This window comes from Xenopus tropicalis, chromosome 4 (assembly GCF_000004195.4).
Source record: "Xenopus tropicalis strain Nigerian chromosome 4, UCB_Xtro_10.0, whole genome shotgun sequence".
Classification (NCBI taxonomy): Eukaryota; Metazoa; Chordata; class Amphibia; order Anura; family Pipidae; genus Xenopus; species Xenopus tropicalis.
The window spans coordinates 48853941-48876552 of NC_030680.2; the positions used below are offsets into that span (position 1 = coordinate 48853941).

Consider the following 22612-nt stretch of genomic DNA (forward strand, 5'->3'; position numbering starts at 1 on the left):
ACTTTGGCAGAATTAATAAACATGGTATGCAATATAAACACAGACACAGTACTTCCCATGAAACATTCATTCCCCGAACAAAGGCTTTAAGCCAGAAACTCCAAATGCAATTACTGGTATGGGATCTGTTATTCGGAAACCCGTTATTCAGAAAGTTCCGAATTACGTAAAACGTACGTAATAGACTCCATTTTAATCAAATAATTCAGATTTTTAAAATATATTTCCTTTTTCTCTGTAATAATAAAACAGGACATTGCATTTGATCCCAGCTAAGGTATAATTAATCCTTAATGGATGCAAAACAGTCCTATTGGGTTTAATTAATCTTTATTTGTTTTTTTAATAGACTTAAGGTATGGCAAACCAAATTACAGAAAGCCTTATCCGGAATAAAAAATCAAATCAAAACCGACTTAAAGGGGTTGTTCACCTTTGAATTAACTTAGTATGATGTAGAGAATAATATTTTGAGACAATTTGCAATTGGTCTTCATTTTTAAGTTATTTCATTTTCAGTTCAGGAGCTTGCCAGTTTGGAGTTTCAGCAGCAATTTAGTTGCTAGGGTCCAAGTTACCTTAACAACCAGTCATTTGGATGAGAGACTGGTATACAAATAGGAGAAGGCCTGAATAGAAAAGAAAGTTACAAAAAGTAACAATAACAATAAAACTGTAGCCTCACAGAGCAATAGTTTTTTTTTCCTGCTGGGGTCAGTGACCCCCATATTATAAAAAAAAGACCAGCAACTAATTTTTATACTATTGAAACTCCTTACTGAGCATCCGAGGTATGATATGTAGCTGTGTGCCATCCTGTATGTATGTATGTATGTGATTCTTTTAAAACAATGTCTTAAATAAACTTATGACAAATTTGGACCGTTGCCAGGATGCACCCAGCGCGTAGTCCTTTATTCCGTACCCATTTCTATGCGTTCCGACAGGCTCATCGTCGTGAGTGCTTTCTGCGAACACAGTATGCTTTATTGGTCAGCACACAGCAAATATCTCGTAGTGGTGTCAATGACTAGAACTCTGCCTTTGAGTTCTGCCTTTACTCAGATTATGCATTATAGTCAACTGACTCCAACACAAACCCAGCATGAAGAGAGGCAGCTTGCTAAAAGGTAAGATTGTGAAGAGTAACTGTTCTCTTTTATCCACTGAAGTAGAGGGATTGCTTATATACATGTAATGGTCAGTTGCATTGCAACCCTGCTTTTGGTACAACAATTTAACTGCTCAACTGCAGAACGTTAAGCTAACAGCACATCAAACATTTTTACTGCTAAAACCACCAGCCACCAGCTTAAATGGCAACCACCTATTCTGCTCATACAGGTGGATTTTGGCTTCAAAACAGACTGAAATCTGCATGTACAAGCAGCAACAGAAGTTGCAAGTTAATAGCTGGTGCCATGGCAACCAGCAGAAGTGCACCTTTCCCTGAAAAGGTTGCACCTCAATCTATCAAGATGCATGAAGTCAATGTAGACAAAATAAAATGAACATTGAACTAGAGCTGAGAAGAGTTAAACATTTAAAGATTTTTAAAGTGGTATTTTAAATTTAAATTAAATGTGTTCATGTACAAAACACTGTATATTCTAGACAGTCACATGATGACAGAGGTATATGTAAATCCAGAAAGTCGCACAGGTTCCTCAGAGAAAAGCAGTTCTCCCAGTCAGAAGAGATACCGGTGAAGATTGATGTCTTTTATATGGGATCATCTCAGGTATCAAGAAGAAGGATGAGACAGTGGTTTTGCTGAGAAAACAAGGAATCTACGGCTTCATGTTTTTCAATCTTATTTCTCTTTCCTGTTCAAACTGTCTATAGTCTACTCTTTCCAGAAAAGCTTTTCTTTCAATATACCTGCAGAAAGAAGAATAAATAAAAAGTCTTTATGAAGAACAGGCTGAAGGTTGCTGAAAGTCATTACTAGTCTAAACCCATAAATGTGAATTATTGTGAAATAATTACTTGAGCCATTGTAAGCATTTGGTTTCAAAGTGCCAGTGCTTTATGGTATCTTATTGCCAGGAGAAACAAGTTTTTGTTAGAAGCATGTTTTAAGCGAAAAATTACCCTCAAACATTTCCGATGTTTATTATTATTGACTAGTAAAAGAAGGATTTTCCCATATCTGGAAGAGATTTCATTTAAAAGGGGGCATATACCATAACTGAAAATTCCCCTGATCTTGTAGGCAATGATAAAAACACGTCACAGCAGGAGATGGGTAGCAGCTTCGCATTTGCACAACCAAAATATAGTATATAGTTCCCTGCCAGGTCTGCCTAGTTGCTGATTGGCTTCTATTCAAAAAAATCTAAGTGCTGAGTTGTGCAGGCTTCCCTGTAGAGCCATAGAAAACATCCAGCAGGAAGTGGAACAGATGAGCAGGGTGAGTAAAGATTTAATCTTTTGATTAAAGGATCTCAGCATGTAATACTTATTAGCACAGTCCTTCTAGATTTAGAGCAAACTCTTGCTTTTTTACACTGTATGTCTCCCTTTAATAATACTGCTTAGTAAATTCAAGCATGAATTTAACCTTTTCTTATTTAAGGTTACCCATTATAGTTTGGGCCTTGGGACCTGGAACAACATGTTTAACATATTTTCTAATATCATTTGGAACAAGTTACCTACAGTATCAGACTGTGTACTGGGGGCCCACCAGTACTGCAGCTATCTGACCAACTGCATGCATGCACACAAGGATCCTAACCCACTTGCTCCTAATTCAATCCCAGCCTGAATCTGCATGTTCATCTCTATATAGCAGCCCCTCACCCACCCACGTCCAACATTACTAAGGGCAGAGGGAGCATGGATATGTAAAAGATTGTGGCTGCCAGGGGAGTCTGGAAAAGGTAGGTCAGTCTGATACTAAATGCATAAAACCCCACAGCTGTTTATCTGAGCTTTGGATAATATATCATTTGCAAGTGACACGTTCCAATATGATTTGTTTTCAAGTGATCTGAATGAGTCCTGGATATTTGTGTTCTATTGAAAAGAATGGACAGCATAAAATATCTAAATATTCACTGATGTACTTCTGAGGAACCTACCCACCTTCCGCAGCCATTCTCTGAAGATATAGCACTACAACCTACCTGCTATGACAAAGTTCATTACATTTGTTCTGATTGTATGCACAGTGCTCCCTAAGGTAGTATCTTCTTTTAACCCTTCTATTGTCTGTCAATATTCTATTTGTATCTTTCTCCCAGCTCCTTCACATTCTATAACCACTTGCAACTCCCTTGTCCCCCAGTTACCCTATACGTGGAGGCGCAGTCATTTTAAATCCTCTCCTCGCTGTTTTGCCTTTTGTTACTGGCTACAGACCATGTCTCTCCAAACCCTGGGCCCTGCTCCATACTTACTTATATTCATCCTTGCCCCAATGCTCAAAGCCTTTTGTTCCTCTGCTGTTTTTAGCCTTATTCAGATCCCCACTCTTATTTCCTTCTGCCTTCTGTTTTCTTGTGCCCTTCTTAATGTCTGCTCCTTAACTAACAAATTCAGACAAAAACCTGGCTTTTGCAAAATGAAACTGCCGTTACTAACCTTATTCAGATCCCCACTCTTACTTCGTCCTGCCTTCCATTTACTTGAGAACTTAATGTCGGCTCCTAAAATAACAAATCCAGATGGAAACCTGGCTTTCGCATGATACTACCACTGAGGCTGTGCACTCTCATAGTGGTCTTTCTTCTCCCACACCCATCGGAGTGTCGGAGAGTTAAGGCTGCTAAAGTCCTTATCATGGGTTCCCATTAAAACAAGAATAACTTACAAACTCCTCTTAACCTTCAAAGCCTTTAATTTCTATGCGCCTCACTACATCTCGTCTCTTGTGTCTTCATATGTTCCTGGCAGACTCCTCTACTCCTCACAGAGCAACTGCTTGGTTGCACCCCCCACTACTACTGCCATTTCCCGCCTTAAACCCTTCTGCCTTCCTGCTCCTTACATTTGGAATGCCATCCCTGATTTCCTCCAGAGAGAATTCTCCCTCAGTCTTTTCAGAACTAAACTCAAAACTATCTGTTGGAGCACTCGCACAGCATCTGATCTGGCAACTAGCACTTATATTGCAGTGTCACCCATTGTAACCTGCAGCACTAATATCCTCCTATTTGTGTCTATAAGTCACTCTCCCATTTAGATTGAAAGCTCTACAGGGCAGGAACCTCCATCCTCTTTGATTATTAACTTATTGCAACTGTACTTTGTATTATCATACTTTGTATTTATCTATTATAACTGCACTGCTTCAAAAATCATCTGGAAAGGGAAAATTACATTTACTTAAAAAAATTCAAAACACTTGAGATTTCCTAATGACTGTATATTGGAAAGCTACTTAAAATTACATAAAAATGTAATTACATACATTTTCATGTTTTCCATTATTTGAGTAAAACTTCCCTTTTAAAACAGAAGTGTGCTCTGGCCTTCACTGACATGAATAATTAAAAGAATGTCAAGGGCTTGAGGCATTCATTGGTGTTACATAACATTAGGTGGTGCCTACAATTCATTTAGATCTACCCCTGCAGGCAAGAAGGGTACATGTGTTCAGCCAGAGAAGGCCTGGCAACAGCTAGCAAAACCTTGTATTCAATGGAGGAACAAAGCCAACATTGCATTGCAACATTCTGTGGCAAGTGGAAGTCTGTTTCCTTTTCTTGGTACCCTTGCTATAATTTTGCATTGTCTGTTTACCACATTCAGTGAAAGCTAAAGGGGTATTGAGAAGGTTACGCTTACACCTCATTCACTAAACTGTGCATCTCTCGTTGTTTAAGTTAAAATGAAGATGTCCCCATGCACTCAAATACAGAATGTGTAGTAAACTTGCAGTAATTCCAGACATATGCAACAGGAAACCATTTTTTAGAATTGTGCATGATGGCTGCACAGAATGGGCTTTCCTGCAAATATGCAGTAATATATGAAGTTCTCTGTTTTATAGGTAAACTGTAAACAGTTTCTATACCGCTTACCCATCTTTTCCTCTGTTATGGATAGCCAGTTCCTCCGAAATACCCTCTTTCTCTTTGAATGACTCCCAGTCCAGCTTTGATTTCTCCAAAGTGCTGATCTTCTGCTTCTTGCTTCCAAGTTTTCCCAGAATGCTGCTCATCCCACCTGGCCTTTTTAGGCTGCATGAACAAAAGTGGTAAGATACTTGTTTGTAAGTAGTGTTGTTAAAAAGCACACAACAATGTATTCTAACACGGATAGAATGCATAGATACAATAGAAGCAGGCCCACAAAAATAATACATTTCATTATAGGAATGAATATTGTCATGATTACAGTCATAGCATACTTTTTATTTCTAAATTACACTGTATACATAGCAAATAATTCACTCTACCATTTAAAAATGTATTCTTAAACTAACATTTTCATTTATTTTTTTTTACTGTAATTCTGGTGTGAAGGCAGCCATATCAGTGCATTGTGTCTGAACTTTCAGAAGGAGCCAGCACTACACATAAGAACTGCTTTCAGATAACCTGTTGTTTCTCCCATGTAACTGGAGGAGTCGCAAGCGGGACTTGGATTTCTTACTATTGTGTGCTATTCTGATATCTACTTACAGCTGCTATCTTGCTACCTTCCCATTATTCTGCTGATTTGCTGCTGGGATGGGGGTGATATCACTCCAACTTGCAGCTCAGCAGTTAAGTGTGACTGAAGTTAATCAGAGCACAGGTCACATGGCTGTGGCACCCTGGGAAAAGCTCAATTAACTGATGCATTTTGAAACAAACATGTTTTCCCATCACAGTATTACTTTAACTCATTATCTAAAAGGAAACACAAGTAGAACTAGACATTTATAAGACAAGTTCAATTGGGCTAGTGTATGAAGTACATCTTATAAAGAAATAATCACTCGGCTGTAGCTTAGAAACCCAGAGAGCACAGTCCTAAAGCTACCATCTCTCCAAGTTTTCTCTATGCTAACATCCCACTGATCTATTAGATGGATTTATTAGGTGATCTATTAGGTGGCTTTGGCTTTCCTAACAAGAAAAAAAAAAATCTTTAATGATTTTGACTCCTCACAGCAATATTGCGTGTGTGAAAGTAATGGCACTACTGTAGTGACACACCAAAATGATGCAGGTAAATTAATTTTGCTCCTCTGGACTGAAACACTTAACTTCAGTGATTATGTTACCTGTGGAAAATGTGATGGGATGTGCAAAGCGCTTGTGGCGATGATAGATGAATCTCGAAACAATTATGTATGGATCTCTAAACATATTTACTATGTTACTGTTTTCAGTAGACAACATGCCCACTGTGCCATTCACCATAAAATGTCTAGGCCGGAAAGTAAAGGATAACCTCCTTATGGCACACAAATGATTGAAAGGAATGAAGGAATTGAATATAGATATAGAAGAGCATACAAATTATTCCCACAGGATAGACAATTAAAGAAACTACAATGTGATTCCCCTGATTTTCAGGAACAACCAGAGGTATGAATGGATTGCATATTATCTGAACAGAGAAATGTGGTTTTATCAAAGGGAGGAGTCGTTTTTCCACAGTCTACAACATTCACATGGAAAAAGCTGCTTTTTCCCATGACACTATATAGCAGTAGGGTGATAAGTAAAAATCTGAGATTTTTCTACAATAGCTGCCTTTGCTTCTTCTATATCCACATTCACAATTATCAATACTGTCACGAACACCACCACGGACGTACGTGACCAGGCGGGCGGCTGTAAGGGTTAACACATCAACTACACAGTTTCTCGCTAACTCGTGCAATCAACCCAAAACAGCCCCAACCCGCCGAACTTAATAACTGCCCCACCGCGTTTCAAAGGCCACAAGCACCCAAGTCTAGATGTTCTATTGCACACTGACGCTTCACAGAGGCAAATCGCCCTAGACTTTCTAGCTAAGCACTCTAGCAGACACTGCAAGTTAGTCTACAGACAACACACAACTTTCCAGCAAGCAAACAAAGCGGTAAGCACACTTTCCTTCTAACTAGCAAGGGTATTAGGATATTAATGAGCTGGAGAGAGTGCAGAGACGTGCAACTAAACTGGTAAAGGGGATGGAAGATTTAAGCTATGAGGTTAGACTGTCGAGGTTGGGGTTGTTTTCTCTGGAAAAGAGGCGCTTGCGAGGGGACATGATTACTCTGTACAAGTACATTAGAGGGGATTATAGGCAGTTGGGGGATGTTCTTTTTTCCCATAAAAACAATCAGCGCACCAGAGGTCACCCCTATAGATTAGAGGAACGGAGCTTCCATTTGAAGCAGCGTAGGTGGTTTTTCACGGTAAGGGCAGTGAGGCTGTGGAATGCCCTTCCTAGTGATGTGGTAATGGCAGACTCTGTTAATGCCTTTAAGAGGGGCCTGGATGAGTTTTTGAACAAGCAGAATATCCAAGGCTATTGTGATACTAATATCTACAGTTAGTATTACTGGTTGTATATATATAGTTTTTGTATGTGAGTGTATAGATTGGTTAGTATAGGTTGTGTGCTGGGTTTACTCGGATGGGTTGAACTTGATGGACAATGGTCTTTTTTCAACCCTATGTAACTATGTAACTATGTAACATGCACACTCTGCGTAAGGCATAAAGGTTCATTTAGAGCACAAAGACAAACTTATTAAATTTTATATTTAATAATCCAAAGTGGACAGTGCATATTTTATATGAAAACAGTTTAGGTTACAAAAATGACATACAAGTTGCAAACAGTTATAAAATAAAAAGGGATAAAAATGCAGAAACCTACATACATCACCAATAGAATGGTCCAATGTAATTCCTGTACCGGGGGGACAAAGAAATAGCAACATATACCTCCCGAGCATCTTGGTCCCCAAAGGCACATATTTTCCCAGTTGTCTGGGCCATTGATATACAGGTTACAAGGTAGGTCACGCCCCCATCCAATGAGAAAGGTGAAGGCGGGTCACCATTTGGTAACTGGCTGTTCTGGTTACATTTTATTTTCCAGCTAGCCTCAAATACTTATGAGTATTCACCAGAATTATGGAACCATGAGCATTATGTGGGAAATGGAATTCTCTTTTCATACACACCAAACACACAAGGCTTAACACATATTATTCTGGTTTTATCAGAATACTGGATAATCCTGAGATGGATCATCATAACATGGGAGTGTCTGGAGTCTCTGGGGAGCCTTAGCAACGAGCTAATTGCTGGGCGCCATGATTTTTATCTTTGGTGAAAGACATTTATTTTATGGGCCTAAAGAAATATTAGCTAAGCATCTGCTCTGAGATAGACCACTCCACTGTAGCACAGGTATGATAATTTAGTTACCTTGTTGATTCATTTGTCCCTGTTTGGCTCTTCACACCTCACAGTCCCCTAGCCAGACAGTCCGTCTTCAGCGTATTTGTGAATTACTCCCTACTGTGGGGGGTTTCCCTCAAATGTGGATTCCAAACAGACTTTCTAAATTGAAAACTTAAACCTTTCCATGGACTTTTCTGGACCTTACTGGTCCAGCATGACAAATACTATCTCATCTGCTTGAATTACCCTTAGAAGATCAATCACCCGCAATAATCTCTGCTACCGCTGGCGACTGATCTCCCTGAAAAGCCTTTCCACCGGCAATAAAAGGGAATCGCTGGTGGAAAAGCCTACGCATCGTTTCGGTTTTCCGAAGTTGCACAAAGTTTCCTTCTGTAGGCAAAAGGCACAGCTGTATGGTAGGCAAGTAATCTCCCTGCTGGGCATTACCCTAAGTGGTACCCTAAGTACTCCTGGAGACTCATCTTTTCTATCCTTTGTGCTTCACATTGCCCTGTTGACTTAACCCCTAGAATTGCTTGTAATTATTATCATGCTTCACCACAAACACTATTAAATGAAATTATAAAGGATAATTAATCATGTTTTCCAGAATACCACTGTAGTATTTCTACAGGTAGGAACTTGCTATATTACTATACATTATAAAAAAATCTTTCACAACATACTGAACATCCACAACCAGGTTGCTATACTTTTGGTTCCTAGGGTACAGCATCAATGTAATTTTTTGCCCAGAATTTATGTGCTTTCTGGTACCTATTCTACCTATCCCCCGCTACCTCTTTCCCTTGGTATAGCTCAGTCCTTGGTCACTGTATTGAAGTTACAATTCTTATGTTGAAATTGTATTTACAATTCATTTCAGTTAACACATGTATGCTGAAAAGGTGTTCGAGACACACAGGGTGCTCTGACCACAAAACAAACAAAAGGTCTGTGAATTATGTTGGTATGAATGTGGCCATACATAGGGAGATTTAAGCTGCCAATTCGGTCCCTTCTGACTGATACGGCAGCTTATTGCCGTGTATGGACACCCCAGACAGTCCTACCTGACCAATATGTGGCCTAAAACTGCCCATATATCGCTGGAGCAGGTTTGATCCTGTTGGATCGGGGATCACATCGGCGTATTAATGCAGTCCTCGTTCCGACGGGTCCTATTCCCATCATTGTAATTTGATCCTTAATGATTGTATTACTTCGATATCGCCCAGCTTGGGTGGGTTATATTGGGGAAAGAGGTTGCAAAATGAGTGGATCTTATAGTGTATGGCCAGATTTACAGCGGAATGCAATACAATCACTACAATACAATAAAACCAACCAAATCAGCATTTAGAGAATACGCTATTCACATTTGCAATAAAACATTTTAGGCTACAAATAATGCACAAAAAAGCTAAACAATTTTGTGTGTGTACACACTTTGGATATTGTGTGTTATGTGCGTGTGTGAGTATTTTTATGTGCCAAAGAATATGTGTATATGGGAAACTAACGCATTCAAATAGAAACTAAAAAACAAAAGGCACAGTTAGTAAGAAGCTGGACAGTGGGGCTGCAGTAGATTTGGATTTTGCTAAAGCATTTCATTCAGTGTCCCACAAACGACTGCTTTCTAAACTAAGGTCTGTTTGTCTTAGTGAGGTTCGTTTACACATGGATAAGATACTGGCTACAGGATAGTGTACAGAGGGTGGTTGTTATAGGTACATTCTCTACTTGGAGTAAGGTTCTCAGTGGGGACCCTCAGGGTTTTGTACTGGGTTCACTTTTGTTTAACTTGTTCATTAATGACTTAGGGGAGGGTATTATAAGTAATGTATTAGTGTTTGCAGATGACACAAAATTCCGCAGCCCAGTCAATTCTATCCAGAATGTGGCATCCTTGCAGCAGGATCTTGACAAACTAGCAATCTAGTAAATGTAAGGTCATGCACCTGGGAAGTAAAAATATGCAAGCCACTTATACCCTTAATGGGACTGTACTTGGCAAATCCAAAGTGGAGAAGGAAATTGGAGTCCTTGGGAATAATAAACTTGGCTGTAGCAAGCAATGCCAGGCAGCAGCTGCAAGGGCAAACAAGGTTTTGAGCTGTATTAAAAGGGGCATGGATTAATGAAAGGAAGGGTTTATTCTTCCACTTAAAAGAGCGCTGGTAAGGCCCCATCTAGAATATGATGTTCGGTTTGGTCTTCAGGGCTTAAGTGCTTGAGTTCAAGAGGGTACAGAAAAGGGCAATTAAGTTGATAAAAGGTATGGAAAGTCTCAGTTATGAAGAAAGACTGGCCAAGTTAGGGTTGTTTACGTAAGGGGTGATATGATATCTATGTATAAATATATAAGGGGATCATATAATAACCTCTATTATGCTTTATTTACCAGTAGGTCCTTCCAACTGACACAAGCCCCCCCCATTCTGATTAGAAGAAAGGAGGTTCTGTTTTAAATAGTTTTAAATATTCGGAAAGGATTTTTTACTGTGAGAGCTGTGAAGTTGTGGAACTCCCTCCCTGAATCAGTCGTGCTGGCTGATACATTAGATAACTTCAAGAAGGGGTTGGATGGCTTTTTAGCAAGTAAGGAAATACAGGGTTATGGGCGATAGCTCTTAGTACAAGTTGATCCAGGGACTGGTCCGATTGCCATTGTCAGGAAGGATTTTTTTCCCCCTCTGCCGCAAATTAGAGGCATCTACCTGTCCGATTGACAAAAGGACCATTCACTATGGTACGAAAATTGTTGGGACGATACTTTGAAATCCACACATGATCCAAAAATCATACAAAACTTTGTTTTGTATGATTATATCAATGTGTGTATGGCCAACTTAATGACTGCACAGCTGTTAAAAAACATGAAACCACTGGAAGCCAGTTTTAACTCTCAATACCTTTATAGAAATTGTGTTCTTCTGAAACAGTGATGTTATGAATTCATTTGATTCATATAAACAGGTATCTATTTTTGGATAATGCTGTATTATTCCACTGGAGTTCTGAAAAATTCTACAGGGGTATGGGGGAGGAACTACTATTGAAAGGCAAGTTTTCAAGCATGATCCCAGGATAATTAAATAGAAATTTAAATTCACTGGTGTATCTCATCTGCCTTCCCCTTCATCAAGTGACATTCCAGGCAAGTTTATAAAAACAAAATGAATGATAATAGGGGCTTTTCCATCTGCAATGCAACACTGCACTGACCTCTGTAATATCCTTTCATTTCCCTTGCCCTTCATCCACTCTTGGCAAACAGGTTTATTGCAGTGGCTGAACACAACCAAGGCTTGTTCAATCACATTTGTGATGAAGGAAAAGTGGTAAGATAAAATATAAATTACATCTGAAGTGATGCTTGTGAGGGTTTTATTATACACTTCTAAATGTGTTTAAATCTCTAAACTGAAAGCCTATATGCCAGGAGAGACCACAGGTGGCCTTATTAAGCTAATGTCCCATGGAGCAGGTTAGTCGCCCGCATCAGATCTCTGCTACTTTGGGCGACTAACAGCCCTGAAATACCTGTCCACCGGCAACAACAGGAGTCACCAGTGGAAAGGCTATGAAATGATTTGGCTTTCTGAAGTTGCGCAAACTTTCAGAAAACTGAAGCATTGCTTAACAGCAGAAACCGTGGCTATAACACATCTATAGAGAGAGATATATATATATATATATATATATTCTCAAACATAAATGGTGCGCTTCACACAGGACTTGTGAAAAAAAACGTTTATTGTATGTGTAACAAAAACTGACGTTTCGGCTACTCCTACAGCCCCTTCTCAACTTAAAAAAGCAGCCGAAACGTCTGTTTAAAAAAGTTTGGAGAGGACTGCACTCAGGCCGACCGTTCTATCCTTGTGTGTGTGTGTGTGTGTACACACACACACACACACACAAGCAAACGGAGCACAAATCAAAAGCCCTGGGTGCTGGCAAAAATAGTAATAGTACAGAAGCAGAGACCTGCACACACAGGGACTTTGCAAAAAAGTAAGATGTTTATTGAAAAAGATCCAACGTTTTGAGCACTAACGGTGCTCTTCCTCAGGGACAAACCAAAAGACCGTGTAAAACCACCCCACTTAAGTACCCCACCACAAGAAAAAGAGCGCCAAAACATAGTGGTTGTAACCACGGTAACTATTGTGTACAAATTGTGCTAGTATAAAAAGAGCATGTAGTGATCAAACCAAAATACGCAGTAGAGATGTGAAATAATGTAACATAAAAGAATAAGTTGTTACAAAACATAATTGAAGTGGTGTACAAAAAGTAACTGTAATCGCTACCAATAGTAACCGTATCAAATACTGAAAAACGGAGTTGCTAGCCAATAAAAAGAATAAGACATAGACATAACAAGAAACATTGCGAAATGCAGGCAAAAAGAAGTGACACATTAAGCACCTTCAGACACATCGAGGAAAAAACATACCTTCCCAACATACGCAAGGGCACGTATGCCTTTCGTATGGCAGTCACAGCTTACAGAGATAGGATGAACAATCACCGCTGTGCTATTAGAGCAGCTCAGGCTTCTGGTAAAGCGGGATCAACCCATAGCCAAGCATTTTTTGACTGCTAAACATTCTTTACCCCAATTCAGACACATGCTGATTGACCATATTCCGGTCCCTAGGAGGGGTGGGAACAGAGATTTGGACTTGCTAAAATTGGAATCCAGATGGATCTACAGGCTTGACACCGTCAACCCCTGTGGACTCAATGAGATGCTCCCCTTATCTATCTTTCTATGACTCTAATGACCGTTTTTACAGTTTAAGTCCTTGTTCCAGTGTGTAACTTTAATGACCTTTGAACCATTATTATGGTCTTTTGTATTCTTACTACAGTATATGTACAGTAAAAAGAATAAGACATAGACATAACAAGAAACATTGCGAAAAGCAGGGAAAAAAAGTTACACCTTAAGCCAGAGACGTCATCACGCGGAGCCTAATGTATCTCCGTTGCCATGGCAATACCTGAAGGAAAAAGCAGGTAGTAAGGCAAGCGCATCTAGCTTAATAGTTGCGCAATACAGGTATGACATACTGCATAATAGAGGGATCTGTAAAATCAGCACGGAACCCAAATGACACGCGCAGGCATACTGTAGCTAAAAAATATGGCAAGCACAGTAGCACTTAAGATAAGCGCACAGGTTGTGGGTGTACATCTATGCATAGTAAATGCCGTGTCAAATTGGGAAAAATAGGTATAAAGGAGGCATACTGCGATGGTAAAACATCAATATACTAAATAGGGACATGGCAGTCCCAAAAAAGCTGTGCACCACTACGGGCGCTACTTGCACACCCGCAGATACCACTTGCACCACTATGGGCGCTAATTATACCACTGCAGGCACCACTGCGGGCGCTCTTTACACCACTGCGGGTGCCACTCGCACCACTATGGGCGCTATCCGCATCATTACGGACAATTTTTCCACCACTATGGGCGCTAATTGTATCACTGGGGGTGCCATTTGTAACCCTACAGACGCTGTTTCCACCACTGCGGGTGTTGTTTGCACCACTGAGGCGCTTGTTGCATTTTGCAGTACTGCGGGTGCTAATTATACATCAATGTATATCATACCATTGTAAAATTCCAATCGCCATATGTATGCCTGATAAATACAACAACTGAAAATGGTGACAAATAGTTAAAAATAAAAAAATAAAGACAAAAATAAAGAGAATAAACTAAAAATAAATTTTTTTTTTATAAAAACTAAAGAGAATTTTTTGTTATTCGTCAATGTCACCTGTTCAGAAAAGGGGATACAGCTCCACATGGTAGTATGCATATAGTGAGAAAATTCTGTTCCAATGCTACAAGATCAAAATACAGGTATGTCAAAAAAGTCCCTATTGGGAGGCTGCGACAAAACCAGTCTTGGTAGTTAGAAATAATAAGGCAGTGACAAGGACACAAGAGTGGAGGCATTAGTAATACAATTAGGAACAAAAGTGTGCATAGAAGAAAAACCAAAAGCCTGGATACAAACAGGTGTGGAACAATACAAAGAGAATAAAGAGTAGATATGAAATGGTGAGAGAGTTACAACAGTGTAATCAAAGGAAAGGCTGATGAGTACAATACTACTATATATAAATCACATCAGAATGATCAAAAAAGAAGCTGTTAAGCAAGTTTTTACTGTACATAAGACACACAATCATAATCAGAACAAAAAGCTGATAATTAAAATACTGTACATATACTGTAGTAAGAATACAAAAGACCATAATAATGGTTCAAAGGTCATTAAAGTTACACACTGGAACAAGGACTTAAACTGTAAAAACGGTCATTAGAGTCATAGAAAGATAGATAAGGGGAGCATCTCATTGAGTCCACAGGGGTTGACGGTGTCAAGCCTGTAGATCCATCTGGATTCCAATTTTAGCAAGTCCAAATCTCTGTTCCCACCCCTCCTAGGGACCGGAATATGGTCAATCAGCATGTGTCTGAATTGGGGTAAAGAATGTTTAGCAGTCAAAAAATGCTTGGCTATGGGTTGATCCCGCTTTACCAGAAGCCTGAGCTGCTCTAATAGCACAGCGGTGATTGTTCATCCTATCTCTGTAAGCTGTGACTGCCATACGAAAGGCATACGTGCCCTTGCGTATGTTGGGAAGGTATGTTTTTTCCTCGATGTGTCTGAAGGTGCTTAATGTGTCACTTCTTTTTGCCTGCATTTCGCAATGTTTCTTGTTATGTCTATGTCTTATTCTTTTTATTGGCTAGCAACTCCGTTTTTCAGTATTTGATACGGTTACTATTGGTAGCGATTACAGTTACTTTTTGTACACCACTTCAATTATGTTTTGTAACAACTTATTCTTTTATGTTACATTATTTCATGTCTTTACTGTGTGTTTTGGTTTGATCACTACATGCTCTTTTTATACTACCACAATTTGTACACAATGGTTACCGTGGTTACAAACACTATGTTTTGGCGCTCTTTTTCTTGTGGTGGGGCCCACGTGTGTGTGTATAGTTCCTAAATCAGTGTACTGCCCACGGTAGACCCCCTTCAGTGACAAACATATTACATTCTCTCTGTTTGGGCTTTTCCTGCTCTTTGTTGCCCAGTCTGCTTTTGATATCACTACTATGTTGCTATAATAAAAGTTAAACACCAACTAGCAGGTATCAGTTTTTACTGCAAACTGTAAAACTATAAAATAAAACAGCAAATAATCAACCAAATACAAATAAAAAAATGTCAGGAAATTCAGCCATACTGCTTAACCATCTGGGGATGTATGGCAAGTACAATGGCAGCTTACCCCCCATATGTAATAAAAGGAGAATTTCACTTACCTTCTTGACGTAAATTCTATTTCTTCTAGTCCCGACATGTCAGTACACATGGGTAGCATCGATCCTCCCCCACAGGAGGTAGGACCTATAACAAGCCAATTAAAATGAATCCTGCCCTATAAGACCACCTGACTTCCTCCTCACCACAGTTATATATTTGCCATAGCAGTACAGGAAGCAAAATTGGGATGGGAAACCTGTACTGACGTGTCGGGACTAGAAGAAATAGAATTTACGTCAAGAAGGTAAGTGAAATTCTCCTTTTCTTCTGCGTCCCTCCATGTCAGTACACATGGGATCTACCAAGCCATGCCCACAAAACAGTAATGGGTGGGAAACAAAAAGGTACAAAACCCTAAAAGAGCTATAAAGGCCAAAAACAAGGCCAACATCCCGTAGAGGAAATAGGGACACTAAAGAATCCCTGAAAATGAGACAAGAATGCTGAACAACCAAAAGAACAACAGCAATCCCCCCCCCCCAAGGTATTGGTAAGTGGCTGACAACCAAAGCTCAAATTCCCAACTACTGCAATTAACATAATGAGAGAACAATAAAATGTCCATTCCCTGCGACAGGGGTTCCCTCACAGACCAGAGGGCCTTTCACAAGACCCAGGCGCTCACTGCAGATGACCATAATCCCGGCAAAACCAGCTCAAAAATCACTACCCTAGCACAGCCAGCAGGCCAGAAAAAACACCAGAAACTGGCAACAACTAGGATAACAAAACCACTAGTGCTGGGGCTAAGAAACTGACCATAAGCCCCAGTGGCCCTAGAAAATAAAGCTTGTCACCTGTAAGCATCTACTCCACAGCTCAATGGGAGCAGCTCACAAAAAAGTGGACAACTGTCTACACCTACCAAAAGAAGACCCAACAAACGCTGATGCAACATGAAGTCCAACTGTATAGCGACACTGCAGCACTCAAAGCCCACTAAGCCCAACCAAACTGGGGAACATAAGAAGCTAATGAACCAGCAACATTGGTATAAGTACTGTGCAAGCAACTGCTGATGCTAAACAACTAACAGTCTGCACACCATTCTGAACCAAAAAGTCAAAATGCATATAGCCAATGGCACAGAGGCCAGGCAATGCATATCAAAACAATGTTGCACAAACTAGCTGGCCTGAATGCACAACTGGTGTGCCAATGCAAAAACCACACAGACAAAACCCTGAGAGGGAAGGCTGCTAGCACACACGCCACAGCACCAAAACAACCAAACATTGCCAAACACCTAATGTGAATTCATGTATGAGCACTCCCGCTGCAAGCATGCCAACTTTTGGAGCACTGAACCAAGTCAGAAGTCCCGGGAGGCAATAACCCTAGTCTTCTCTAGAACTGCCAGAGAGCAGACCCTCATGCATGCCCATGGCCCAAATGACAACACAAGGCTATAACTAAGGCAAAGCCCAGAATCCACATGCACCAAGGGCCACACCAAACAAAATCGGTCACCAACCCCAAAGGCTATCCTGAGACCAGCTAACACATGAGCCAATCCCCCAAGAAAAGCTCAGCAACCACAAGCATCCAGGGACAAGAAGCCACAACAGCAAGGACCGCAGCCATGCAAGCAAAGGGCCAACCAAAACCCCTGGGTGCATGAGTCAAAGGCAACAACAAGGGCCCATGACCACTCAATTCCGTAGGACAACACAAGTGCCAAGGGCAATAGCAAGGACCAGCACCACACAAGCCCAAAGAAGGCAAGATCAAGGGCTAGTAGCCAAATGAACCAAGGTCACCAAAGACCACCCAGAGCCCGCGGGCATGCACAGCAGACCCACCAGTGGACACGCGGGCCAAGGGCCACGCTGCACACCAGCGGACACGCGGGCCAAGGGCCACGCCGCACACCAGCGGACACGCGGGCCAAGGGCCACGCCACACACCAGCGGACACGCGGGCCAAGGGCCATGCCACACAGCAATGCAAGGGCCACCAAAACCCCTGGGTGCATGAGTCAAAGACCAGCGGACACGCAGGCCATGACACACCAGCGAACATGCGAGCCAAGGGCCAAAACAGGGGCCAGCGGACACGTGAGCCAAGGGCCAAAACAGGGGCCAACGGACACGCGAGCCAAGGGCCAAAACAGGGGCCAGCGGACAAGCGAGCCAAGGGCCAAAACAGGGGCCAGCCTATCCACCCAAACATGGGATTCCTAAGGAGGGTGGGAACCAGGCAGCCACCAACTCTCAGTGGGAGAGGTTGAACTACAACTAGGCTCACACCTGAGCCACCAGATAGAAAATAAATCTCCATAGGGAAATATATGAGTAATACTGTAAAAAAGAACAGTACACCTGTCTGCCCCGAGGATTCCGGCTCACAATAAAACTTAAAAGGTCAAAGACCCAAAGGAAAACAAGCTCCTTACCAGATAGCACTGGCTTGGTGGGGAAAAAAAAAAAAACAAATCGCTGTTAGAACCCTGAGAAGGTTGCTTATAGGGAACATGCACATAATATAACAGAGAGAAAAGGAAGAACAATACTGCTAGAGCAGCGCAACCCCCAACCAGTGCTGGAAGTGCCTGGTAAAATCAGGAGCACAAATACCTGCTGTGTCTGCCCAGAGGAGTCCTTAAAGCCTCGCAAAAAAAAAAAAAACATAGGAAAAAATAGAGGCTAAGTTAGCTTACAGGTAAAAATGTGGAAAAACCCACACCTGTAGCCTACCCAATAGGCATCAGTTTGAATACTGTGCGTAGTTTGGCGTAGCGCAGGGGGGCTATTTTAGCACAAGGCTAGGACCATGGGTATGCCCACACCTGCATTTCTTCCCAATAGGCGTCAATTTGAACATTTTGCGTATTTGGGGCATCAGGTAAATTCTTCTCCATTACCCGGGAAACATCCCTCTGTGTCTACACAGAAGTAAAAAATAAAAAGGAAAAAAAAAAAAAGTGAGGAGGGAGATCCTACCTACCTGTCCGGTAGGATAAAAAATAAATGTGGTGAGGAGGAAGTCAGGTGGTCTTATAGGGCAGGATTCATTTTAATTGGGTTGTTATAGGTCCTACCTCCTGTGGGGGAGGGGCAATGCTACCCATGTGTACTGACATGGAGGGACGCAGAAGAAAAGGCAATAAGTTTGCCCAGGAGCAGTAACTAATAGCAACCAATAATATAATTGCTTTTAAACAGGTGACCAGTAAATGCTTCCTGCTGATTGGTCACTATGGGTTACTGCTCCTGGGCAAATTTAGTGACTTTTATAACCCCATTTGACTGATAATCCTGTTATCCTGGTGCTATACAGCCTTAATAGCTGGTTTACATGATACAGAATGTACTATTTCTGTGTAATACACTATCAGTCACATCTGATCTACTTTTTAGAGAGGTAGATTTACCTGATCTTTATGCAAATAAAATTGGAGATTCTTTTCTGACAATTGCTTTGTAGAAAGTCTTTTTTGTATTTATTGTACAGCGCTGCGGAATATGTTGGCGCTTTATAAATAAATGTTAATGTTAATGTAATGTAATGTATTGTCTCTGTACTTGAATGTACATAAAATGTGTGTAAAGGATTTACCAGAACTTGTGCTGCAGCCTTTGAACTAATTTAAGTTATTTTTTAGTGTCACTTCCATAAAGTTTACAACGGCTTCACATCTTATACACTACATAAAATGCCATAAGCGGTATGTTTTCCTGCCCTTTTTGGTAGGTGCCATAAACATGTTAGCAGATGAAGCTAGCAGGGTATGGGACAGCCCTGAGAATCTGGACTCAAACATCTGCTGTAAATATAATTAGATACTGCAAAGAATTTATCTGTTCCTTTCTGTTAATTAAAGGGCACAAGCCCAAATGTATTTATTTTTTTTTTCAGTTTATGTCAACGCTGTAATCTGTGAGAAAAAGTGTAAATGGGCATGCCTCAGGGAATTTTCCTGTAAGATATAACCTGGGTGGTGGGCATTAAAGATAAGGTTGGAATCTAAACATGATGGAATAATTTTTACTGACAAAGCCACTTGAAATCCTTATTAACTTATTTTTTATCAGCAATCCACTTGATAAATTCATGACATTGTGCATTTATTGCTAAATGCCATGATGTATGGCTATGGTCTATAACAAAGCCTTGGGGAGCAATGTCCTGTACAGCACATGGGCCCCAGCTTGGACAGCAGTGCCTTCAAATTAGCCAAGCCTGATAAATTATCCTTAGGCAATTTGTGATATACCTCAATTTTTGGGCCTTCACCACTTCCTGTGCTCTGGTTTACCAAGTATAGCTCAATGGTCTGGTTATGGAATATATCTCATTGTTGGCCTGGATGCTGGCTATGATTCTGCTGACTAAGAGCATGCCTTACTTGAATGAGTACTATGAGACAAGCCATATGGCCTCATTGCATACTAATGTACAGCAAAAAAAAAAAAAAAAAGTGTTGCCTTTTAGAAACGATTATGAAGATCAGGCATCAGGTCTGTCAGCTGCAGTATTCTGTCCAGAAGCTGGCTGCAGGCATAAACTAACAAGTTACTAGAAAAAACAATCTATTAAACACACAAACATAATTTAACACAACAGAATGCAAGAGATTTTTTGTATGCCATACAACAAATAAACATTGCAAAAAAACAACCCAAAGCCTCATTCATTTGTTCATCAGATCATATCTTCAGTTTATTAAATCATGCATCGCCAAGAAGAAAGGACTGAACCTAGCTCTACTTTACTCACCCAGAGTCTTCTAGCACGGAGGACTTCGAAGAAATTGGACTTGGCTCCTGTTGGCTTTTCTCCTGCTGTTTCTGGAAAGCCTTGGCTTCCTTAGATGAGGAATCAACTTCTTTTGTCACTCTAATAAGAGGAAAGGTTAATATAAAAACTTGTTTATTACAACATGAAATAAACCCCACTCATGTCGATATTAGCACCAATAAATAGCGCTTTTAAAAACTCAGACTCAACAAGTGGCTCAACAGACTCAACAAGTGAGTCTTAATAATCCCAGCCATAGCTCTGTGCACCGCTGTGGGACAGCCAGACATCTTTAAGACCAGTTATTGTAAGATTTGGGCAGAATCACTTTGCACTTTAAGTTATTCAAGTAAGAGTGACATTTAGGCAGATAATTTGTTAGATAACCTTACAGCTATGGTTTGTAATAACTGTAACCTTGTTAGGTAATCTAGCATCAACATTAAAAAAGTGCAAAGTGAAAAAGGGAACAACATTTAAACGTACTATTGTATATAAACCATTACTAAAAAACATACAAAAGTGTTTGAAAAAGAGGAAGCCTGTTTATTGGCCGATTCTCAGCCTGCATTTATAAGGAGACCAAGTATAAGCCCTGCAGAACTAGTCTAAGACAGTATGTTAGGCACCCCCAAGTGACTTAAATCGCTAACCTTTTATCCTGGGCAGGTGCCCCTGTTAGGAGAAAACCACACCAGCCTGGGGTAGCTGCGAGCGTGGTCTCCTCTTCCTTCTTTGCGTGCTTGTACTTTAACAAAAAAGTCAGCTTTTCACTGTACTGTGCAAGCGTAGGCCCAGGGATTTTGACGACAAAAGGAAGAAGGAAACGTTCGCTGCAGGTACCCTGGGCTGGTGCGGTTTTCTCCTTACAGGGGCAACAGCCCGGGGTAAAAAGTAAGCGATTAAATTCACTTTGGGGTGCCTAACATTTTGGCTGCTTATCTATTTACCTTTAGCACATCATTGGTAAGGTACCAAGGATTTCCCAAAGGTCAGTGGTACGCATGGACGGAACTGAACAGACATCTTTGCCTTGCAAGACAAAGATCTTTCACACAAAAGGGCCCCAGTTAATTAAAAGCAAAAAACTGTATAGCTATACTGACCTAGAGAGGAATTGTTCCCCTGTTTGCTTCCAGAAAGGACATATACTGATCCAACAAAAAAACATTGCTTTGCAGGTATACACAACAGTATATTCCCCTTGTAAGCAAGGAGAGGCATCACAAAGCAAAACCTTTATGGCTGAATAAAAAAGTGTTAGTGTCGAGGTTGGTAAGAAAAAACATGCTTTTAAAGCATTCAAGTTAGCTGGGACAGCAGAAACTTTCATCAGGTACAAGAAAGCAAATAAAACTTGCAAAAAAGCTATCAGGCAAGCTAAAATAGAAATGGAAAGGGATATTGCAGCTAGGAGTAAAAAGAATTTTTTTAATTATGTGAATAGTAAAAAAATAAAGCAAGAAGGGGTGGGAACCTTATTATCACGGGGGGGTAAGTTGGTTGATGAGAATGGGGAAAAAGCAGAAATTTTGAACTCTTATTTTTCATCTGTCTATACATCTGAGGAGCCAGCTAATGAAGGCTTCCCTTTTAATATGCCCAGTTCTAGTAATTTAGCTACTGATGCATGGGTCACTCGGGAGGAAATTCAAAAGAGACTTGAACATGTAAAGGTAAACAAAGGTCCAGGACCAGATGGGATTCATCCCAGGGTATTAAATGAGCTGAGCGCTGTGATTGCCAAACCTCTTCACTTAATTTTTCAGGATTCGTTGAGGTCTGGCATGGTGCAGAGAGACTGGCGAATTGCTAATGTGGTGCCGTTATTTAAAAAGGGATCCCGTTCTCAGCCTGAAAACTATAGGCCTGTTAGTCTAACATCAGTAGTAGGAAAACTTTTGGAAGGGGTAATAAGGGATAGGGTACTTGAATACATTGCAGTTCACAATACTATTAGTTTGTGTCAGCATGGTTTTATGCGTAACAGATCTTGCCAGACTAATTTAGTCGCCTTTTATGAGGAGGTGAGCAGGAACCTCGATGCTGGAATGGCAGTTGATGTCATCTACTTGGACTTTGCTAAAGCGTTTGATACAGTACTTCACAGAAGGTTAATAATCAAATTAAGGAATATAATATTTGT

At 40.6% G+C, this 22612-nt stretch overlaps 1 protein-coding gene across 1 annotated transcript in view; it reads right to left on the bottom strand.

Moving 5' to 3' along the window:
* Nucleotides 1-313: 313 nt before the first annotated feature.
* The window catches only part of cfdp1 (craniofacial development protein 1), a 47578-nt gene continuing 25279 nt past the window's right edge, over nt 314-22612 (bottom strand). Inside the window, 3 exon segments of the mRNA NM_001017329.2 lie at nt 314-1881; nt 5031-5189; nt 20446-20565. Of these exon segments, the coding sequence (NP_001017329.1) occupies nt 1791-1881; nt 5031-5189; nt 20446-20565 (370 nt within the window). The 3' untranslated portion in view covers nt 314-1790.